The sequence below is a fragment of the Agelaius phoeniceus genome, chromosome 2 (assembly GCF_051311805.1).
Source record: "Agelaius phoeniceus isolate bAgePho1 chromosome 2, bAgePho1.hap1, whole genome shotgun sequence".
Classification (NCBI taxonomy): Eukaryota; Metazoa; Chordata; class Aves; order Passeriformes; family Icteridae; genus Agelaius; species Agelaius phoeniceus.
This window is the reverse complement of record NC_135266.1, coordinates 65,619,421-65,641,257: the sequence shown is the minus strand read 5'-3', so window position 1 is coordinate 65,641,257 and position 21,837 is coordinate 65,619,421. Positions and strand designations below refer to the sequence as shown.

General features: G+C 37.0%; 1 protein-coding gene across 2 annotated transcripts in view; it reads left to right on the top strand.

The window, feature by feature from the left end:
• COG6 (component of oligomeric golgi complex 6) overlaps positions 1 to 21,837 on the top strand; it is a 55,370-nt gene that overhangs the window by 21,012 nt on the left and 12,521 nt on the right. For both annotated transcript variants that reach the window (XM_054654162.2, XM_054654167.2), the window contains exons 9-14: positions 2,400 to 2,528; positions 2,636 to 2,727; positions 7,039 to 7,103; positions 10,947 to 11,038; positions 12,742 to 12,859; positions 21,611 to 21,742. In XM_054654162.2, coding sequence (XP_054510137.2) covers positions 2,400 to 2,528; positions 2,636 to 2,727; positions 7,039 to 7,103; positions 10,947 to 11,038; positions 12,742 to 12,859; positions 21,611 to 21,742 — 628 coding nt within the window. The remainder of the gene's footprint in view (positions 1 to 2,399; positions 2,529 to 2,635; positions 2,728 to 7,038; positions 7,104 to 10,946; positions 11,039 to 12,741; positions 12,860 to 21,610; positions 21,743 to 21,837) is intronic.

Genomic DNA, 21,837 nt, shown 5'->3' with positions numbered 1-21,837 from the left:
TCACGGCTGTATATTTAATGATCTATTGTATAGCTGCTTGGTAGAGAGGAAAAAAAAGGCTAACTGGTTTCTACAGATGCTTGAGATTTTTCACTCCAATACTGCTCCTTCTAGACAGTGGGCAGTTGTCATATGCTAGATCTCTTCCACTTGCATTATTTTTGTAAATAGTAATTTATTAGAATTTTTTGTTAGACTTCTATCAATTGCAGATATTAACTCTCCAATTTAACAAGTGTATGAGGAAAAACGCTTCAAAAGAAATTTCCAGATTGTTCAGTGTGCTCTTTCCTCACCTCTTTAATATAAGAATTAGGATTAAAAAGAGCAAAACTGAAGGTTCCCTGTGACTTTTTATAGCAGAGTAGAAATCTAATTGAATTTAATGTCAAACATCTTTGAAACCATATATTATTTTCTTTTAAATTTTGTTCTCTACATCTATTAAATGTGAATGCTCTGCTTATTAAATGCAGACTTATGTAAGTCAGTGAATAACATTCTTTTTATTAATATTATTTTATATATATATATTCCTCTGCTGTGGTCATTGGTAAAGGACACCATGCTCCCTCATTGGCAATTTTCAGTTACATTGGAAAAAAAAATTGTAATGTGTATTTTCTTTTTCTCCTTTTTAGTTTGAATGTTGTTCAGAGTACTTAAATTAGTTTAAAAAAATAGAAGTGTTCTGTGGCTTGCAAATATAACTGGGATGTTACCAGTGTTCATTTCCCATCCTTCACACACTTTCATGCTTCAATGCCAACAGAAAGGTAGCCTGCTGAAGAAAAGAGCCGTGTGTAAGTTATTGGCACCTCCTCTACCACCAGCAAGCCATTTGAGATAATACATTCTGGGCTGTAATTGTTCATCCAGCTAAGATTGCTTTGATTAAAATCACTGAACAACTGTCAAATGAATATAAGTCAGTTCCTATGAGTCATGTGGTAGCCTAGAAGGAAGAAGCCTTGTGTTGCAGTGCACTAAATTGCTGCGTCTGTCAGTCAGCTGGATCTTACACAAACAGGAGTCCCAAACCTGTCAAAGATGCTTATGTATACAAAAATTGAAAAGCTGAGTTTTCATGTATTTAATTCTGGGGGGTAAGGGAATGGGAGGGTCAAGGAAGAGTTCTCTTTAGTGTCCGTTCAGAGGAGTGAAGAAGATCACGGAGTATGCTGAGTTGGAAGAGACTCACAAGGATCATGAAGTCCACCTCCTGGCCCTGCAAAGCACCATCCCCAAGAATGACACTGTGTGCCTGAGAGCATTGTCCAAACACTTCCTGAACTCTGTCAGGCTTGATGCTGTGATCAGTTCTGCTGGGGAACCTCTTCCAGTGCCCAGCCACGCTCTGGGTGAACAACTTTTTCTTTAATATCCATCCGAAACCTCACCTGACACAACCTCAGGTCCTGTTACTGGTCACCACAGAGAAGAGATCCGTGCCTGCCTTTCTCTTCCCCTCATGAGGAGGCTGTAACTGCAGTGAGGTCTCCCCTCAGTCTCCTCCAGGCTGAACAGACCAAGTGACCTCAGCCACTCTTCATGTGGCTTCTCCTCAAGGCCCTTCATCATCCTCGTGGCTCTCCTTCGAACACTTTCTAATATCTTAATGTCTTCTTTATATTGTGGCACCCAAAACTGCCCCTAGCACTTGAGGTGACGCTGACCCAGTGCTGAGCAGAGTGGGACAATCCCCTCCCTTTCCTGGCTGGCAATGCTGTGCCTGATGCCCTGCAGGACACTGCAGAAGCAGTCACTTAATTTTCTTCTCTCACCCCCTTTTCTTTCTTCAGTAATATTAACCTGATCCTGCTAAGACTATGGCCTCTGCCAATGCTCCTGTGTAGAAAACACAATGCCAAGTACTTCTTTCAGTCTATTTTGCAATGGTATCAAAGGAGGTACACTGGGAAAAAATTTTCAAATTCAGTAGAAAAACCCCACAAATAATAATCTGACGGGTAATTAATTTAGTCTGGAAACTAAGAGCTCTCCAATCAAGAAAGAAGAAAAGGAAAGTGTATATGCGCGTGTGTGTGTATATATATATATATATATATATATATATATATATATATAAGACTATATATTGCACCACCTGTCTGCAATATCAGAAGTCTTGTCTCATCCTACACATTTGCTCTAGAGCAGACAGGCAGGTGACAGCATAAAATTTGTCTTCTTTTCTCCTGTTTGTCAGATGTACCATAGAGCAGGATGATAGGAATTCTGACATCATCAGATGGTTTTCAATGCTTTATAGTAGAAGCATTGATGCAAGATTTCTAGAACTATAAAAATGTTTACTTGTATTAGCTGTGAGGCTGAACTAATCAACTGTGGTGAGGCAGACTGGGTTTTTTTAACCTGTTTTCATGTTTCGATAACAGATACACGTTGGATGAGTTTGGAACAGCTAGAAGGAGTGCTGTGGTCCGTGGCTTTATAGATGCTCTTACTAGAGGAGGTCTGGGAGGTACTCCCCGCCCTATTGAAATGCACTCTCACGATCCTCTGAGGTACAGTACAACAAGAATGTATATGAAATAACCCTTATTTTGTTGGCTTTTTGAATTCCTGACACCATAAACCACTAATTTACACAGAAATTTCTGGTTTTGTGTAGGTATGTAGGAGACATGCTGGCCTGGTTGCATCAAGCTACAGCTTCCGAAAAAGAACACTTAGAAGCTATGTTAAAGCTTGTGACTATTCAAGGTAGTACTGGTTTTAAAACATAAATTGTGAAGTGATAGTAAGTCTGTAATAAAGAAGTGTGACTAATTTCTTAGGCTGGGCTTCAGTTATAAGTCTGAGTTTAAATTTTCCTAAAAATAATCTCAGAATAGCTGGTGGTTGCATTCTACCAAAAGAGGGCCTGTAACAAAAGAATAGTGTTTCAAAATGCACTAATTTTATTTTACTGTACTTATAATAGATTTACGTCAAATTTACAAAGGGACATTTCAGAGTGTAGTTCAGAGTTCAGAAATTGTTTGTAATTTATATGAATACATGTCTCTTTGAAAACATTACATATTATGTTGAGGATTTCCATTATGTCTTTGCTCTTTTGTTTAGTAATTTTTTAAAAATACAATTCCTTTTTTCTGTAAGTCTCTTTGTTCTACAAGGAAAATGGAATTTTTATCTGTCACTTAACATCATTCCAGGTTTATGGAGGCTGACGTAGGCCACTCACAAATAGGTGAAGCTTTTTAATATCAGAACTCTCCTTCAAATCAGAACTGGAGAGTCTCATGCTTAGTCTTCAATCTCTTTGCTTTGTTTTTAGTAGACTGAACCTATACATTAAAGACGTTTATCCTGTAGAAGATTTAGTATGATTTGCCACCATAGTTACAGAAAAATATATTTTTTATAAATGAAGCATGTGTACTCAATTGTAACAAACTCATTTTAGGAACTAACATGTGATCAATATCTGGTGAGCTCTTCAGATTATATGTCTCAATCCTACTCTGGGTTTTAAAATGAATGTGTATTCTGATTTGCCTTACTACTGTAAGTATTAATTGTCTTTCCTTATTAATGGTATGTGAGGAAAGGAGGCTGTTTAGGAACTGTTGTAAATCAAATTGGAAGAATGCTGATTTTTAAGTACAGTTATAGTGTACAGTGGAATTGAATTGAATACTGTTTGCTGACAGTATTTCAGGGAGACAGGAAAGCAGACCTCATGATGGTTTTATGGTAGAGAAAAAGTCATGGCAGTTCTTTGTAGATGACTGACAGATGCTTCTGCTATAACTGGGGAGCCCTTCAGGAAAAACTTCATTTACATGGAGCATGTAAATGTGTCTGGTTCTGCTGTGGGCTGGACTTCTGCTGCTGTGCTTTGTTCTGAAATTCTCACACTTCTTTGTGTAGTGCTTTGCTTAACTATGAAGTTCTTTGGCCTCCTGACAGGATGTTGGGCTGAGGTGATATGACCATGGAATGAGATATAATTAGAGCATTCCAGCCACAGAGCAAGATACTTGATAAAATAGAGAATATAAATATTTGGGGGAGAGATTTTCAACAAAAAATCACCAGGACAAAACCTTTTCCTGGAAAGACTGGTGTAAACAAGGCATTCAGTATTTCAGTCTGAAGGAAAAATATGTTTTCTGAAGCTCTCCAGGAGTGGGTCTGCTATCACTGTTGAACAGTTTTCAAGAAATATAAAGAGGAATTCTTCCTTCCATACTGGGAGCAACAAACTGGGAGCTTAGGAGGTGCTGTCTGTAACTATTTCTCTGTATCTTGGGGGAAATTTTTTTGATGACAAGCACAGTGATGTGGTAAGGTCTGTAAGACAAAACAGTACTTAATAGGATACCACTGGATTTAACAAGAAACAGTTATGGGCAGTGCAACCCCAAAGTACCCTGACATTATCTATTCTTTATAAATTCAGGTCCTGAGTTGGTAGTTAGGACAGCATCTATGGTACTGAAAAACTCAAGCTGAATTTTCTGTGCTGTCGTGCAATCTTTAGGTGTCTGGCTGCGCAGGCTAGAATAAAACTTGAGTTAATTTCGTGTACCTATGTAACAACTGGACATCTTGTTTATTTGCAGTTAGAGATAAGGACAGAGATTTGCGTCTTCAGAATGCAGTGCTTCCTAACAAAATTTGAGATCTAATGTAAGGATTTCTGGAGACTTTCATCACAAACTGGGATTTTTTTCCATTCCCCTATAGAGGGAGCCCAAGCAACTGCCATAGATAAAACACCTACCTGGCTGTCTGAAGTTAGGTCAGTCAGATGTTTCTTCAATTTCAGATTCACTTCAATTTCAGCTTGAGTAGTTTTTTGCAGATGGAACCACTTCTATTATTTTCCTTCAGGTGTCTCTGTACTGAGTTCAGATTTCTGTTTAAATTCTCCTATAAGCTCTATGTACTTTCAGGACTGTGGAGAGTGTGGTAAATCACAGCTATAGAAAAATTTTCATTCTCAAAAAACAGCCAAAGAAAAAGCCACTTGTATACCTGTTGGTGCATATGGTCCCACTGGATGAAAAATTGTATGTGTGGAACTTCTTTTTTTTGAGAAATGTTTCCATCCCAGTTTTTACTTCAAAGTGACCAGACTATGTAGCCCATAAGCAGAGAGTGCAAGGATGGTTTTTAAAAAGTTTTAAAATGTTAAGCTTGCAAAAATTAGCATTTCAGATTAATCTGACCAAAAATGCTGTTAAAATTTTAAGTGCTGAAAACACATTCAGAAAGGTTTAACTCTTTTGCTGGACAAGCATAAAGGATCTCGTTTTCCTCTTCAGAGTTTAGGTATTCTATAGCTAGCAGGAGCCTCCCAGTCATAAAGAAATCTTCTCTTGCAAGGAATTGAGAATTGCAGGCATTTTAAGAGATGCAGTAGAAACCCATTTTTTGTGGAGTTACAGGAACCCAGATGGAGAACAGAAGCTAAACAAAGTCCAAAAAAGATCTCTCCTTTTATAGAAGGATAGTCAGAGAAAAATTATATATGATGTTGCAAGGAGTTGGAAGTGTATCTTCAGTTATGAGCTGTATTCTAAAAGTTATTTTGGACCTTTGAGAATTGTTTATTCTGTAATTCTTTTATGTCAAACTTGCACCACTTATATAACCCATTCTGCTGGAAGATTTCACTGCTTTTGGAATCCAGATATTCTAATTGGACATGAAAATACATGCGAAGGCACAAGCATGTGGTATCTCAAAATTTTTATTCTGTGTCCTTTGGTATTCGAGCTTGTATATTTTTTGAGCTAAAATTTTCATACCAAACAACTTGTTTTTAAGTCAATCTGGTCTAGATATACTATTGCAAATATGTGCTAGGTACTTGTTACATTGATGAGCAGTACAAGTGTGACTGTTCCTACTAAAAAATGTGTAAATTGCTAAGGTCTGTCTGGGAGCTAGCCATTACGTAAAAGAGCATGCACGCTGTGGTTTGTAATCTTGCTTTTTGCCTTGATATCAGTACTCAAGTATATAAGTGTATTTTTATTACCTTACCAATTCAGTATGTTGAAATTCTTACAGCCACCACACCGAATTCAGTTGTTGCTTATATGGCTTTTCATGTAACTTGGTGTAAAGAGGCGTTGGCACAGATCTCTGATCTTTCATTATTTTTACTCTCTGAGTTAATCTGTCTCACTCTGAAATAAGCAAAATATAGCTTCGGGTCACCTGATTTCTGTCACATGTCACAGTCAGTTTGTTTACTTTCATCGCATGGGTCCCATCTGAAGATGAACTCCTGTTGACAAGTTTTAAATTAGAATTAAAGTATTGCTTTCTCCATAAATCTCTTCTGAGTTGTTACAGAAGTGAGAGCTTGAAGATCTGTTGCTTTCAGCTTGATTGATTTATGACAGCACTGGTTGCCATGCAACAATTCATTTGTGTTTCGTGCTAAGATAGGGCAATATTCTCCTTTGTACATCGCTCTGTGAAAGATGAGTTTCAATTGCTGCTGGGGAGGAAGCGTTTGCCAGCGCTGCAGCACGCAGTAGTGTGGAGGTACACATGTCACTTCATTAGTAGCAGCACCACGAGCTCGTCAGTAAGCAGCGCTGACAGACACGTGTGTTTGCCAGTCAGGCCTTTCAAACAGGCTGTGCTGCTGCTCCTTGAGCGTCTCACCAGCCTGGTGGGGTTTTAGGTGTTTTTCTAGTTTAATTTCATGAAGTGCTAATATTGAGCCTTACTGAGATAGCTTCTTGCTAAATCATTTATTCTTCCCCTTGCTACTTCTACCTTAGATTCCCACGCACTGTGTTGCCCTAGGAAGCAATTGCATAGCAAAAGGTAATGACTCTGGGACTGTTTTGCCATGCAGCTATTTCTTAATGGTTAGATTGGAGGTACAGTGGAGGTGTGAACTAGTTGCGTGGAGAAAAGAACACACAGTTCATACTGCTTTTTATGGAGGAGTACCTCCTACATTTGTTTATTTGTTTTATAATCTTGAAGAAAAGGGAATTACATTTGCATAATCTTAGCATGTGTTTGCATTAACTATAGGTGTGGAAGAAAATATTCAAGAAGTAGTTGGGCACATCACAGAAGGTGTCTGCAGGCCTCTAAAGGTGAAGTATTTTGTTTTCCTTAGCACTCTAAATACAAAAGCTGTTCTGTCATGTTTTTTCAGAACTTGTGCTCCCATCTCTTCCGTGTATTTGGTTGCCCTTGGTATTTGGTATTGCCCTTGGTTAAGAATTAGATTTTTGACTTCTGAAGGATTTTTTCTCAAATTAAAGATTCCTTTGTTCATAGATGTCTGGTTTACAATAGTCATATAATGAGGGATACTAGGATGCTAAATTTGACTCTTGATTTTTGGTTTACTTTTCCTATGTTGAGGAGTGCTGATGTATAAAATTACAGCTTTGTGATAAGTGTATAGGAATATCTCAGTGGTGGTAGTAGTCAAATGAAAAATCCATGTAATTTACTAACACGTTTTTCATAGTGATCATTATGCTTAGGGAAAAGTGTACAGGTTATGCAGTTGTGTCATACATCTGTTAGGATAGTTTCCTTGCCTGTTTGTGAATATACTAAGGACTTACTGAGCCATAACTTCTTTGTATATAATAGATTTCAGTAGATGTTTTCTTGCATGAACATGTCAAATTGATATAAACTGTTGATATTCACAACATATCCTTCATGAGAGAAGTGAATGTTTCAGTTCTTGTGTGAAAAGCCAGTTCCTTTTGTGGTTTATGGGGGTTTTTTGGTTTGTTTTAATAACTCCTGCTCTTGTATTTTAAAGACACCATGAAAAGTTGTTTCCTAATTACCAGCTTTATGCTACCTCAGTTTTTCATATTTGCCACATCTTTCTATACTTGTCTTTTTTTCAAACTACAGCCTTAGTAAGTTTAGGGGACACGTGTGATAGAAATCATTAATGATGATCCATCAAATGATTGCCTGACTTGTCTATTGTATGTGCTTCACATAAGCACTGAAGCCATCAAAGTAATAAAGCTGATACCAATTATTGCCTGACTGTACAGTGCATAAATCCAGGTGGTTTTAAAGCAAAATCTACTGTGCCTCAATATGATTATAATAAATTTCCCTTAGGATTCTGTAGCTATAACAACCGTATCCAGTTGACAAATGCTCAGTCTCAAATGTGAACAGCTAGTTTTTAGGTACGACACATAAGTTTCTGATGAGAAAAGGATAAGGTTTGGAGAGAGGTAAAATTCAAAAAGGTGCCATTTAGAAAGTCACAGAATTATAGAAGAATTGAGATTAGAAAGGGCATCTGGAGGTCACTTGGTCCAAACTCCCAGCTCAGGCTGAGCCACCTAGAGCTGGTTGCCCAGGACTGTGTCCCAGTGACTTTTAAATACTTCCAAGGATGGAGGCTCCACAGCCTCACTGGGCAACAAATGCCAGTGCTCAGCGAGCCACCTACCTGCACAGTAAAATAAAAGTGTTCCCAGATGTTCAGACAGAAGCTCTTGTATTTCAGTTTTGTGCATGTTACCACAGAATTATGATCATCCTTCACAACCTTTTGTTTTTGATCTGTTGGAAGACGCCTGTCCTAATAGACGCACAATCACCACAGCTTTGGTTTTTTTTGGAAGATATTTCCAAACTTTCTGCATTCTTGAATCAGTTCTGTTTATACTGAATGCTGATGTTTGAGTTCAGTATTTCTGTGCATTCCAACAAAGTGATTAGGAATGAAATCAAACTCCTGTGTAAGTCAGAGGAAGTTTTGGTCTTGATGTGCTTGTGATTTTTATAGTTAAGTACACAGTAACTTTTTATAGTTAAGTACACAGTAACTTTAATTTTAATTGCCAAACTCTTTACACTTACATTCTGCTAGTGTCTTTAGAAATAATCCCCTGAAATATTGTTGTTAGTTACTGTGCTAGTAAAAAAAAAAAAATCTTAAAAGAACAAGTAAAGACTTCCCATTGTATTCTGTATTTTAATAGAATGCAACTTACATTAATTCACTGACAGTCTAGACTTTCCAGTAAAAAGTATGAAACACTTATTGTTTCCTGAGGGGAAAGAAAAAAAAAGGTAGAAAAAATCCCCCCTGAGAAGCCCCCAAGCAGAAGAGCCTTGAGACAATGCATAATAGGTAATAAGATAATTACAAGCCACCATGTTCAGAGGAACAACAGTAACTGATTCAGTTTGGAGGAGTCTTTTCTACAACATATTATAGAATGGTTATGCTTACATGCAGTCTAAATTGCCCACATTTCTTACTGATAGTTGGTTTGTGGTTTAGGCATTTAAGTAACTCTTGAACACTCCCTAGTGGTAGATCTTAGCACAGGCCTCTCATTTCAGTTGGAGGTAGGAGAATCCTAAAAAACATTAAAATTAAACTCCTCATCTGTTCCATGACATTTAAGATGAGCTCAAAGCAAAATGTCTTTGATGCCCTATGTGTACTGCAGGTAGTCTTTTATGGTCAGCTAGCAACAGGATGTACAGGACTAAAAAATAGCAAGAGCTCTAAGTCCAAAGGCTCCCCAAACAGGTTAGGTTGTGTCGCTTGCAAATTTTGGTTCTCCAGTGCAATGAAGACTTCTGTATGGGAAGCAGCAGTTCTCCTTTTCCCACTTTGTCTTTTTAATTTTTATTTTTCTCTTGTGATCCTAAAATCTTATTTTTTTCCCTCTTCTGCCTGTTCTCTTGTTCACTTTTTAATTATTTTATTTACTTTCAGTTATTTCTTTTTTTTTTTTTTTGTTAATGTATTGTTTTCCCTCTTTTTCCCCTGCCTGCCATATTCTCTTTTGCTGTACAACTAGAATGTACTCAGTATTCATGCCCACAGGACCTTTTAGGTAACACTGGAGACATATATTTGTATATAGACCTCTGTATATACAAACACATTGAAGAGCAAAGTTCACCTTTGTGTTGAAATAAACTTCGTGCATTAAGTATTGTGAGTAAGAGTTAAAAAGTAAAATTTGCTGTTGGGCTGTGAATTAGATGCAAACTGAAAGGATTGAGAGAACATAATCTTGGTTGGTTCTCCCTACAGCTGGCTCTAAGAAGGGACTGCAGCACATTGTGTTCTATTGAACATCAAATAACTTGGGAGAGTGGATGGTGGCTGCTGATTTGCGTGTAGCCCTTTCACACTCAGGCACGTGGGAGAGCAGTGCAGGGATAAGTCACTGTCTACTCTGCTTCATAAGTGCACAAAGATTGACCCTGGAGCAGCTTTTTATGAGTGGATTGAGATTGTGTGTACCAAGGAGACAAAGGAGACAAGACATCAGCTGTCCAGCTGTAAAGATGCTCAGCACCATTCTGTTGTGTAGCCAGCAAATCCTGGTTGAGATAAACAATCAACATAGATGGTTATTAGTTATAAATATTTCTGACTAAATACTGGTAGGAGATACTTATGCTCTCCTTTCAGGGAAGAATTTATTCATCCAGGTAAAATTTGTTTCTTAGGCAAAATACCTAATATTTTGGTGTTCTGAATTTGTGCATGATGGTAGGAATCTACTGCTGTGGTTTAATGATTCTGCAGCATTGCAGCTGTTCTTGCTATTCAGTGCTGGGGAAGACTCCACAGTATGTATTGGTATTAATCCATAAAATTATCTCAGTATTTTTAAATTTCCAATAACATCAGTCCCATCTGTAGAGACTGTAGGATTTTTGGAAGGGGTTTTTGATTTGTAGTTTTTCTTTTTTTAAGTGTGCATATACCTTTGTGTTTTCTGCCCAGATGCTTGGCAGCCCACAAGCACTTCGGTGCAAGCCAAACATTAAAGTTAACTGGACATTCTCTTTTAAAATTTATTTCTAATTGAATTTATTTTTCAAAAATCAGAGATATATTGCCTATAAAGTCATAGAAGGCTGGCTTTCAGAATTTATGACCTGAAGGATGTTTGTATTTATTCATGCTACAGGTTAGAATTGAGCAGGTGATTGTTGCCGAGCCAGGAGCAGTTTTACTGTACAAGATCTCTAATTTGCTCAAGTTCTACCACCATACAATCAGGTATGCAAAATTACAAAATATGTTAAAAATGCCTTTTTTCCCTAATTGTATATATAAGAACAAATCTGCTAGGAAGAGTACTTTTGTTGCTTAGTTGTTGCTCTGCACTATGACATCAAGTAGAAACATATGGGATAATAAGCAGAAACCATTTACCCATTGCCATTCCTCAGTTCATATCAAAACTGCTTTGGAATACAGCATAAATTTGGCACAATAACTGTTTCTTTGTTGTTCTGTGTAGATTCAAATAGTTTACAAAAAACTCTCCACAGCATTTCATATGACAAAGTCAAGTCCCCTTTGAGAAAATGTTACTAAATAAAATTGCTTCAGATTTTTGGGATTTTTTGGGTTTGGTTGTTTTTTTGTTGTTGTTTTTGTTTTGTTTTGTTTTGTTTTTAATAACTTTTTCTTAACTTTTTGATAACTTTTTTCCCTAATTATGCACTCCCTTATCTCAGTGTTGAAGATGCACTGATCACCTTCCAACCTGTTAGAGGCCACCAGGAATACAGGAACTGGAGATGAGCCAGAGCTGCTAATTTATATATCATTTATATGTTGTGGCATATACTGTAGTTCATGTTGGTTAAAAAGAGAAGTAGGAGAAAAATCTCCCTCCACAGCCCTGGACTGAACTGCTGAGAATTTGAAGCATTAATATCACTAGTTGAGCTTCTCTATCTGAGAATACTTCAGATGGTGGGCAGACTGGGATAAGTGGTTCTCGGGCACCTCCTAGCTTATTTAAATTCCTCAATTGTGATGGCAGGACTATTGTAGAACACATGTAAGGCCTATTCTTAATTTTATTGTACAAAAATCCTGGAATATGTTGGTCTTGTTTTTCTGTCTCCAAAATTAGAATTTCCCCATGGTTATGAAGCTTGGTGCAATTGAAAATGTGATGTTAAAATGGAAGATCTTAGTCAGTCTTATCTGTTGGTTTCTGCCTTGTTAACAGCACAATGTTTAAAAACCACTGAAGTACCTTCTACTAGCTGAATAATTTCCTCTGCATAGGGAAGGTGCACCTTACTAATAAAAGGAAAAATCAGTTTGAAAAATGATCTATTAAACACAAGATTACAATCTGAAAATTGAGATAGAGGCTTAGTCCTATTATGACCCAATGAATTTTCACTGACAGTTTGTGGCTCAAAAGTGCAATTCCTATAGCCAGAGGGAGGGTACATCTGTGAGAGGAGCATAGTCCTGTAGTGCCATTTAAGGGTTATGTGGTATCTGTGCTAAGTGTGATAGTTTAACACTCAGAATAGCAAGGCATGAATTCTTACAGTTTTGGAGTTGCCCAGCATCTCAGTGCAGAAATGAGAGAGGTAATGCTATCCCTAACAGGCAGTATGATAGAATATTGTTAACCCTTTTTGTTATGTAATTTGTTTTTGATAACAGAAGTAGATTTATTGCATAAGAAAGCAAAAATCTGGTAAATTTTAGTACTCTAGAAAAAAGTTTGTGCAAGTTTGATAGCCTGTGTTTAATATTTGCTGAATGACATACTCGATGATGCTTGTTCTTACAGTCAGCTTATCTCTTAGCCACTATGGAGAATTGTTCCCTGTAATTATTTTTTCTAAATTTTAAACTTTGAAAATAATATTTTAATGATATTTAAGTATCTGACTATCATGTTGTTTCTCCTTTAGATCCATTAAATAGTTTTAATTTTTTTTCAGTGGTATTGTAGGAAACAGTGCAGCCACACTGTTGACAACAATTGAAGAAATGCATATGTTGAGCAAGAAAATATTCTTTAATAGCCTGAGTCTTCATGCAAGTAAACTAATGGACAAGGTTTGTTTCAAAATCGTACATCTTTCATGTTTCAAAACATGCTTGCATTTCCCTTTCGTCTAGTAAGATTACTAGGTAAATAGCTGGTTTATATGTCAGCTTTTCCTAAAGTTGAATTCTTGTATTTTCAATATTTTAGTCATAGAACTACATTACAAACTCGCTGTTTATATTTTAATTCTAATAATGGTGGAGATTTTGTAGATATGTGTCTAAAATCCTGTGGTTAACAACATTCTTTGGCAGAACAGTTTACATATTTTTAAAATCTGCAAGAAGAAACAAAAGTAGGAAATTTTCTTAAGTGCAATAGACCAAAGTCAGGCAATTGAGCTGTGTCATTTGTATTAGTGCATCATTCCTTTTTTGAAGTTTCAAGGTATATCCCAAAATGCTAAGCTAAGTAAAAAAAAAATTTGGGCTTTTCTGTCTATTATAAAAGTAGTTTTACCACATGAAGATTGCTGTAACATTTGTAAATGCATTTCTAAATTATTTAACCTACAAAAAATGGAAAAAAAAAATACTTCATTTTCCAGAAACTATTCTTTATGCAGACTTGTAATTTGCTGGCCACTCAGTTAGGTTTTCTGAGTTTTGTCAGTATTGTTCTGTGATTCCAAATGAGTTTTCTCATTCAGCACAGTCTGTCTGGTCCTAATTTCCTGTCTTACTGCAGGAGGTGGGGAATGACTTCTCAAAGAAGCAGTTGTTTCTCCTCTTCTCTCCCAGATACCCCAGTGACCCCTTTCAGTGGTTTGATTTGTTCATTGGGTTACTCCTTAGCTGCTACCACCCACAGTCCATACTGCTAAAGTCCTCTTAATGCATTGTTGCTGTTGGGTATTTCCTTTTGAATGCAGGATCTTATAGTTCCTTTGCTATTAATGCTTCTTCAGGGATCAGCTAAAGCTGTTCCTAAAGCATGCAATGGACAAGGACAACATGAATTTACCAAAAAACGTTTTTTTATTTCCTAATATGTAAGCTAGAATAAAGTTGTGTAAATTTTCCATATATGAAAAGAAATCAGTTATGGACCATAGCAAAAATGTATAACTGCTCTTTGCTTACAAAGTGATTAAGAAAAAAAATTCTTGGCTTGAAAACATCTCTTTATTCATCCCTTTTTTATTTATTTATCCTGTTGAGTATTACATCTATACTTAATTAAGATCCAGCATGATTTTCTTACTTGCATAACTCACAGTCTGTGAGGTGTTGTTTTGGGTGATACACTGTTTTCAGCTTGGAAATGTGTAGAAATCAGAAGAAGAATGATAAAGGAATTATGATCCCCTAGTCAATAGTATGTGTTCTTTCTGTTGTCACTGTGAGAAGGTTGTGTATTCCTCTTTGCCCTTCTAGTTCCCCTTCCCTCAGCCCCCAGTCTGGATGTAACTGGTTCTAGATGCTGTCACTGTTTTATAAAGTAGTCAAATTTGCTTTTACTGGCCCTAAATGAAGGCAGTGATTGCCCTGCCACCTTCAGTGGTGTTTTATTACAAGTAATGAATGACATACCGAGCCTACCATGTAATGGGAAAAGATCATAATATTGCTCTTTCTCAGAAACACATTTATAAATCAAATCTGAAATGTCGACAATATTACATTGCCTATGTGCCCTATGAAGATCTTTCCTCAGAATATAATTGAGGTCAAAAGCTTTTAAAGAGATTTAGAGGACTGTTAGATATATGGGTAACAAAGGCTTCCACAATTATTTATTAATTTGTTAATAAATGTGAGGTAAGAAGAAATCTTGTCTGAGAAGAAATCTTCCTGTTCTAATGTGTAGTTCTTGTAACTCAATTTTTGATAGTCCTCTGTAGCACCTTATATTATTACCCTTTGTGAGTGGATTACTGAATTGATAGAATGATGTCTTATCTCTTCATGACTGAAATTAGTATTTCTTCATAAAAAATACAAAATTTATAGGCTGATTACACTTAGAGAAACATTATTTTCCATGTGATAAAGATGTTTCTTTTATCATAAATTTAATTCTCTTGTTACTTAGTTTTTTGTGTTAGTGTACAGATAAGCAGGTTTTATGCCTTTTCATTTGTCTTTGTAAATGTAGTAGTGAATGTCACAATGCCTTTACATTTTGAGGAAACTGAAGGTTGCTTTTTACCATGCTTTCTTTAATGCGTGTTCAGACCAAAATTGTGTATATGTACTAGTAGGATTTTTTTCACATCCCAGCCTTTTTCCAGCTTCTTGCCAGTTATGAATGTAATGCAATTGTTTCCAGATTTTTTTTTTCATATTTAGAGAAGATTACCCCCTGGAAGATAGACCTTTTGTGCTTACATAGCCAGTTACAAAAGCTTCATTGCTGTTCATGGTGTGCAGCTAGAGAATATTCGCTGGGAAAATTAGTAAATTATTTTTCACTCGAACAGTCTGGGAATTGTAGTTTCTTACTTCAATTTAGATTATGCATCTTAAGGCATTGATAAGCCTGTTTCAAAGAATAGCAATTGTCCAATACTTTGATTAAAATATGATCCTTAAGATAATTTGAATAATTTTGGAAATACATTAAAATGCAAATGGGATGTTCTGAAGTAAAAATACTTCTATTTCTACATGTTTAAGTGCCTCTTCTGTTTAGATTATTGGAAAGTGGTGAATGGCCTGTCAAGGAGACAATTTTAACAATAATATTTCCTCAATGTCATCTATTGTTGCTGATAATTCTCTTTTTTAATATCTACATTGTATCTAGTAGTTGAGAGACCAGAATATGATTTAAGCAAATCTTTCACTTAAGTTGGGAATATTTTTTAGACAAAGCAGGTTTCATTAAATATGCTAACTCCTCAAGATCCCAGCCTTAGGATGCGGACAGATGACAGGGTGGTAATTGGATGTCCTCATCGCCACAGACAATTTAATTCCCGAGATTATTGATTATCCTGAGTTGAGCATTGTCTTCAATCTGCCTGGGATTTAATTTCTAAAGCACAGTGGGAAACTGAGACTTCAGGCTGTTCTTTCTAGGACAAGAAAATAGCTTCCTCTTCACATCTATTTTTGAGAAGAGTCCCATATTACATAAGGAGTGTCACTAGTGTGGAGGTGTATGGAAGCTTTTAGGCAGTCTTAGATCAGGATTTTCTCTCTTGGTTGTCAAGCCATCGGTGTAAATGATAGAGGGAAATCCCTGGTTACTTCAGAATACTTACTGGTTTGCCCAGAAGCACTTTGCTATGAACTTTTTTTTCATTACATAAGAAGATCTCAAGCATCCTGGTTGGAATCTGAAAATAAAATACTCAGCAGCTCTAAACTTCAAACTGTTTGTTCTGAGAAAGCTTTTTTTATGGTGTTCTCATTCTGGCTTCTCAGGTAGCTCTGTTTGAGCTGAAATCCCTGTGACAGAAATATTCAGCAGACTGCTGGAAAGCAGATCCATTGTTATCAAAGAAATGCAGTACACAAGGGAGTCTCTTTGGTTCGGACACTTCTTGAAACCTGTCACGAAGATTGGTAACAGTTGTTGCAAAGCCACTTTTTTTTTAGGATTTAAAATGCCATTCATGGCTTTGAGATTCTCAGGCTGCTGTAGAGCTCATTGTTGACATCCTACAGAAGCTGAGCATCACCAGCCTCCTCCTGTGTCGCTGAAAGTTTGGTGCATCAGCTCACTGCAGATGCTGTCTCTCTTTTGCCTTAGTGGCTCTTACCCTTCAGAGCCAGTGTTGGGCATTCTTGCCAATACTTTCTAGTTCTGGTAGCAATTGATTTGTTCTGGTTCTTGGTTGAACTAGAATGGTTTTTGCACCAGTATTGGTGTCCTTATGCTGAAAAAAATTGGGTCTGTATTAGTTGTTTTTTAGCTTTTTTGGACCCAGCCATGGGTCTACCAAGAGTGCTAGTAAAGTGGATTAGAATTATCATTAAAGTCCTTATGTTTCCTTTTCCATGTTTCTTATCACTCTGTGCTTATAAATCAAATGTATAGGAATTCAGGATTCTGCTTGTGTTACTCGTTGTCTGATTCTAAGAACAGCCCATTACAGATGACCTCTTTACAGAAGATTATAAATCCAGGAGAAAACAGTGAATGAAAATAATCATCAGAATGACAGAAACTGTTCCAATGAAACTAGAAGTAAAGTTCAGAGTACCTAATGGAGTGGAGTGGATGGACTGCTTTTGCAGTCCCCTCAGTATGGGAGTTATTTAATATCATGAATCCATTGGTGAGGCATTTTAACAAGTGTGTTAGACCAACTGATGTCAGCATGTTTTATTGGACCACCTGTTAAATTAGGAGAATGGGAATTTTCAAGCCCACATGTCCTTCCTCTGGTTTCACTACTGTTCCAGAACAATTATTAAAGGAAAGAATAATTGCAAACATTTAATAAAATGGAATGAGAATTATCATAAGGGCACTAATGAAGATTGTGCCAAACTCCAGTCATCTGCTGTCTGAGCTGTTAGAAGACTATTAGTAGAGTATCCCAAATTAAGTTTTGGGATTGTTATTCCTTAATGCTGTTCTTTTTAGAGTAGATGTATGCTAATTAAATGCTGTGATTGCATTATCTTTTAAGTTTGTCAGTGAGAGAGATATTAAAACGTTGCATGGGAATAATTGTAAACTTGTCCTTCATAATTTGATTCCTGCCAGAATGAAACCTATTAGGTTTCTGGGAAATCAGATGTGGGGCAGATTGAATAAGACTGATTATTATTGTTGTGTTCTGAATGCTATTGTGCTTTTAAATGGATCCATGAGAACAAAGCAAAACCTAGTTATCTTTTTTTCCAAGACCAGCTTGATAGCTGAAAAGAAAAGCATGCCATTAGGCATTCTACTTTGTTGACCTCGGTAGGATCCTAATAGGACCAGAAAATCTTAAAACAGCTTCTCTGATAAGACGTGCGCTCAGGTTTCTTGGAGTGCTGGTGAATATTGTCTCAGCTGAGGAGAATGGACTCTGCAGTTGATGCTGCTCAGTGTTAACTGACAGCATGAAAAATTCATAACATTTTTACAAGGTTCTCCTCTGTAGTACTTTGGATCCAGCCAATGGGGTTTTTTTTAAAAGGCTGTATTTAAAGCTGATTAGGCTCTTACAAAAGCCACTGACCTTCCATTTGAGACTTGTAAGTAGGGCTTTCTCTGTGGAGTTCTGTGTTTTAAATTACCATTTTGTTTTATTTGGTAGTAGTATCACAGAAATAAAGAATGGATGAGTTCAGCAGGAAACTAGAAACCGTCTCGTCCGGCCATCTTGCTCATGACACAGACTGTCAGCTAGAGCAGGTTCCCCAGGACTTGCTCTAGCTGAAGTTTTAATATCACAAAGGATAGACTCTAAAACCTCACTGTGCACCTGTCTCCAGTGCTTGACTAACCTCGCAGTAAAAAATTGTTTTCCTGTGTCTTAATGTGTGCCCATTACCTCTTGACCTGTTACTGGACTCCACTGAGAAGCGTCTGGCTCCATCTTGATCCCTCACTTCACATATTTATACACATTTACAACATCCCCCGTGAGCCTTCTCTTCTCCAGGCAGAACACAGCCTCTTCTTGTGTGGGAGGTATTCCATTCCCTTCCTGAGCATTGTAACTGTTAACTTTATAATGTTAAAGTACTGCAGTATAGAAAGTTCTGATCAACTGTGCAGTATTTTCAGAAGAAAATTTGCCCTCTTTTAAAATGTAACCTTTAATGTGAATGAGAAAGGGAAACAACATTCATGCACACTTCTCAATTGTTGATGCTGCCTTTTCTTTTTTCTGTATTTTTCTTTGCTGTTTGTAAAATTCTATAAGACATCCTTTGAGCTACTTGCTCTTCTAGACAGAGGAACCTGCTCTGTTATATGTTTGGAGGAAGATTAGTGGCTTTGTATCTGTTCCCCACTGATGAATATGCAGAAAAGAAGATAAAATTTTTTGAGTAAAGCTTATATACAACTTTCAGTACCCATTTCAGAATTCATTTCAGTTTTGTATGTTAGATTTTAAAAATGGACAATTTCTTCAGTTTTTTGAAAGGCTGACGAGCTATTTGGCATAATTTCTGTATGACTGAACTGATAGTCAAAACAAATTAGAGACTTAATACTGTGTTAGAGTATGTTTTAATGCAGTTGAACTTGCTTCTGCAGAACTTCCCTAATCATGTTTTAGTTAGCTGCTGTCTAGCTTGCATCTGAAAGAGGTACTTCAAAAGTAGAACTCAGCACGTATTTGAAACCTATTTTTCTGGAAATGGGATAAATTATAATGATCTCTTAGTGCCTGTAAAACATTCAGGGCATCAATTATTTTTTTATTAGAATAGTGATTAGTGCTCATGAGTTGGAGTCCGTAGGTTCCTGTATAAATTTGAAGTGTCAGTTTTTAAACCTTCTTTTTTGATTTAAAAAAAAAAGCCCTCATTTTGTATTCATCTGTCAAAAGTTAGAATTTTCAAAATTAATATAGCACTACTTTGATTCTTTTTCCACTTACTGATAATATTGTCTCTATTGCAGTAGTCAGGAATTTCAGGGTAACCCAAATAAAATTTAGTAATCTAAAATAAATCTTTTTTCCTTGCCATATTTTCTTCTTCCATGTTGTTGTTCCTTGCTCTTGCCTAGAAGACAGTGGACAGTAAAGCAACAGCCAAGTGAAAGATGAAGCTAATTTAAGACCTTCTGCGCACTAGCTACCTCAGGAGACAAAAATTCTGTGCAAAGCAGCCTGGAATTATAATTGCCATGATCTGTGTGTGTGTTGGAAGTGAAAACTCCATCAAACTAGTATATGGTTATACTAGTCTCAAAGTAATGCCAAAATATCGCTGAACACAGCTCAGTTCAAGTCTGAGAATGGTGTGTTCAGGACACAATCAATAGCCCTAATAATAACAAGAAGAAAGAAAAAGTCATTCAGTGCTGTAAATTTCAGTAAACTTTACTGTGATCAACATTAAGTGCCTCTTTTTGAAGTGCCTTTTTCTGTTACTTTATTGCTAGAATATTTGTTTCATGCTTTCAAGACTGCTTGGACTGAACAACTGTTCTCCGAACCTATTAGTTTTAGTTTTCCATTAGTTCTTTGAGTTCAGTATACTCTCTTTTGGAAAGTGAGAATAGAGGAACATTTTCTATTCAGAAGGATGAAAGAAGTTTTCATTAAATCTGTCTTGGTAACAGTGTTGGGACATGTATGTTATCTCAAATGTTTCAGAGCACAAGTGTGAAAGTTTGGCCTGGTTTCAAAGAGAGATATGGTTTTTTTTCTTTCTTTGCTGGCATGTTCATCAGGTATAGATTCATTTCCAGAAGACTCTGTTATGTTCTGCTCTAAAGATATTTGCTGTGCTCTCCTTGGTTTCTTTGGCCATCTGCCTCTACCCCTTGGATTTATTTTTTTTTTTAAACTTTAAGACTCAAGCATCCATATTACTATGCCATTTATCAGTATTTCTCATCTGGGAAGGTATGGAACGTGTTGCCCAGGACTTGGAGCCATCCAAAGCTGCTGCCTTTTCTTTAGAGCTGGAGCCTTATGAGCACTGCAGAAGTGCATGCTGCATTGTTCTGCTGTGGCCAGATACCCAGACTGATTCACATGGGCCAGTCCCATCCAAACTTACTTCTCCCTACCTCCTTCTGGAGAGATAATGCCTTTAAGTCTTAACTTACTCTGTATTGCTGAGGGTCTCCTTACTCCCTCATGATCCAGCCACATCTGTTTGCCCTTGCACAGGCAGAACAGAAGAAGGTGGAAGTAGATTGTTGGGAGAAGGAAATGAGGTTAGTAAGGGATTGGAGGCAGCAGGAAGCCAGTTTGAGGCAGCATTGGAGACAAAAAGATGCAGCTATGTTTGGAGTAGAACCTAAGAAATGAGTGTTGGGGAAAAGAGGTGCTAGATCTTCTACAAATGTTTTGTTAAGGGTTTACTGAGTATTTGCTGGTTTCAAAGAAAGGGCTAAAGTATATGAGCCTGGGTTAAAAGTATAGAGTTTCAGTCCATTTCAGGGGGTCCAATTTTCATAATTTGACTTGGAAAGTATATTTTTTTTTCCTATTATGCACAAACTTTGTTTCTTTATTTTTTTAAACATCTGCATTACCTGCTTCTTACCTTTGCATAAGCCAGCATGTCAGTTTGTGTAGTCTCTTTGCTGTTCATGTAGGTGTACATGAGTTAGCCTGTGTGCAGTTCATTTGTGTACTGGCAGTAGACAAGGTATGAGCTTGCTGGGGATTGAGACTGTTACATCTGTGACTGCAGCTCTCATACTCTGTATCACAGGAGCTGTGCAGTCTTGTCAAGAACTGCTGCAGCGTGGCTCTCATCTCCCAGAGCTCTGCCTGCACTACATTCTGAAGTGTTTGCAGGAGGTCCTGCTTAAATTGAACTCAGTGGTGCCAACAAGATGGCTACTCTTTGGCACCTAATCTAGTAAATGTATTTTTTTTTCACTGCCTAAACCAGTAGAGTTTGGGTTTCTCCAAATGGTAAAGTAGGTATAGTCTGAATGAAATGAGAAATTCAGTGTTGCTTGTTTGGCACTGAATTATATGTTCTACTGAAAGCTGCTGGCAGTTATTGTCTGAAATGTGCTAGACTTTGTCCAGTGTCAAATTAAAGTTCTTCTCTATATTCCTATATGTAACTTTGTTATTAGCTCATTGCATTTGTCCTGACAGACTGGATGGTATTTGCTGTAAATGAGATTAATAAAAGTCCCCACAAACAAATAATCTTGTTCTTCAGGTTGAGCTCCCACCTCCTGATCTTGGCCCAAGCTCTGCTCTAAATCAGACACTTAACTTGCTACGGGAGGTTCTGGCATCTCATGACTCATCTGTTATTCCACTGGATGCCCGTCAGGCTGACTTTGTACAGGTACAAGAATGTTTGACTGCTTTGTGTGTGTGAAGAGGAGGGAGAGGGGCAAAAAAAGAATGTGTAAGTTAGCTTCAGTACACAAAGGTAGATGG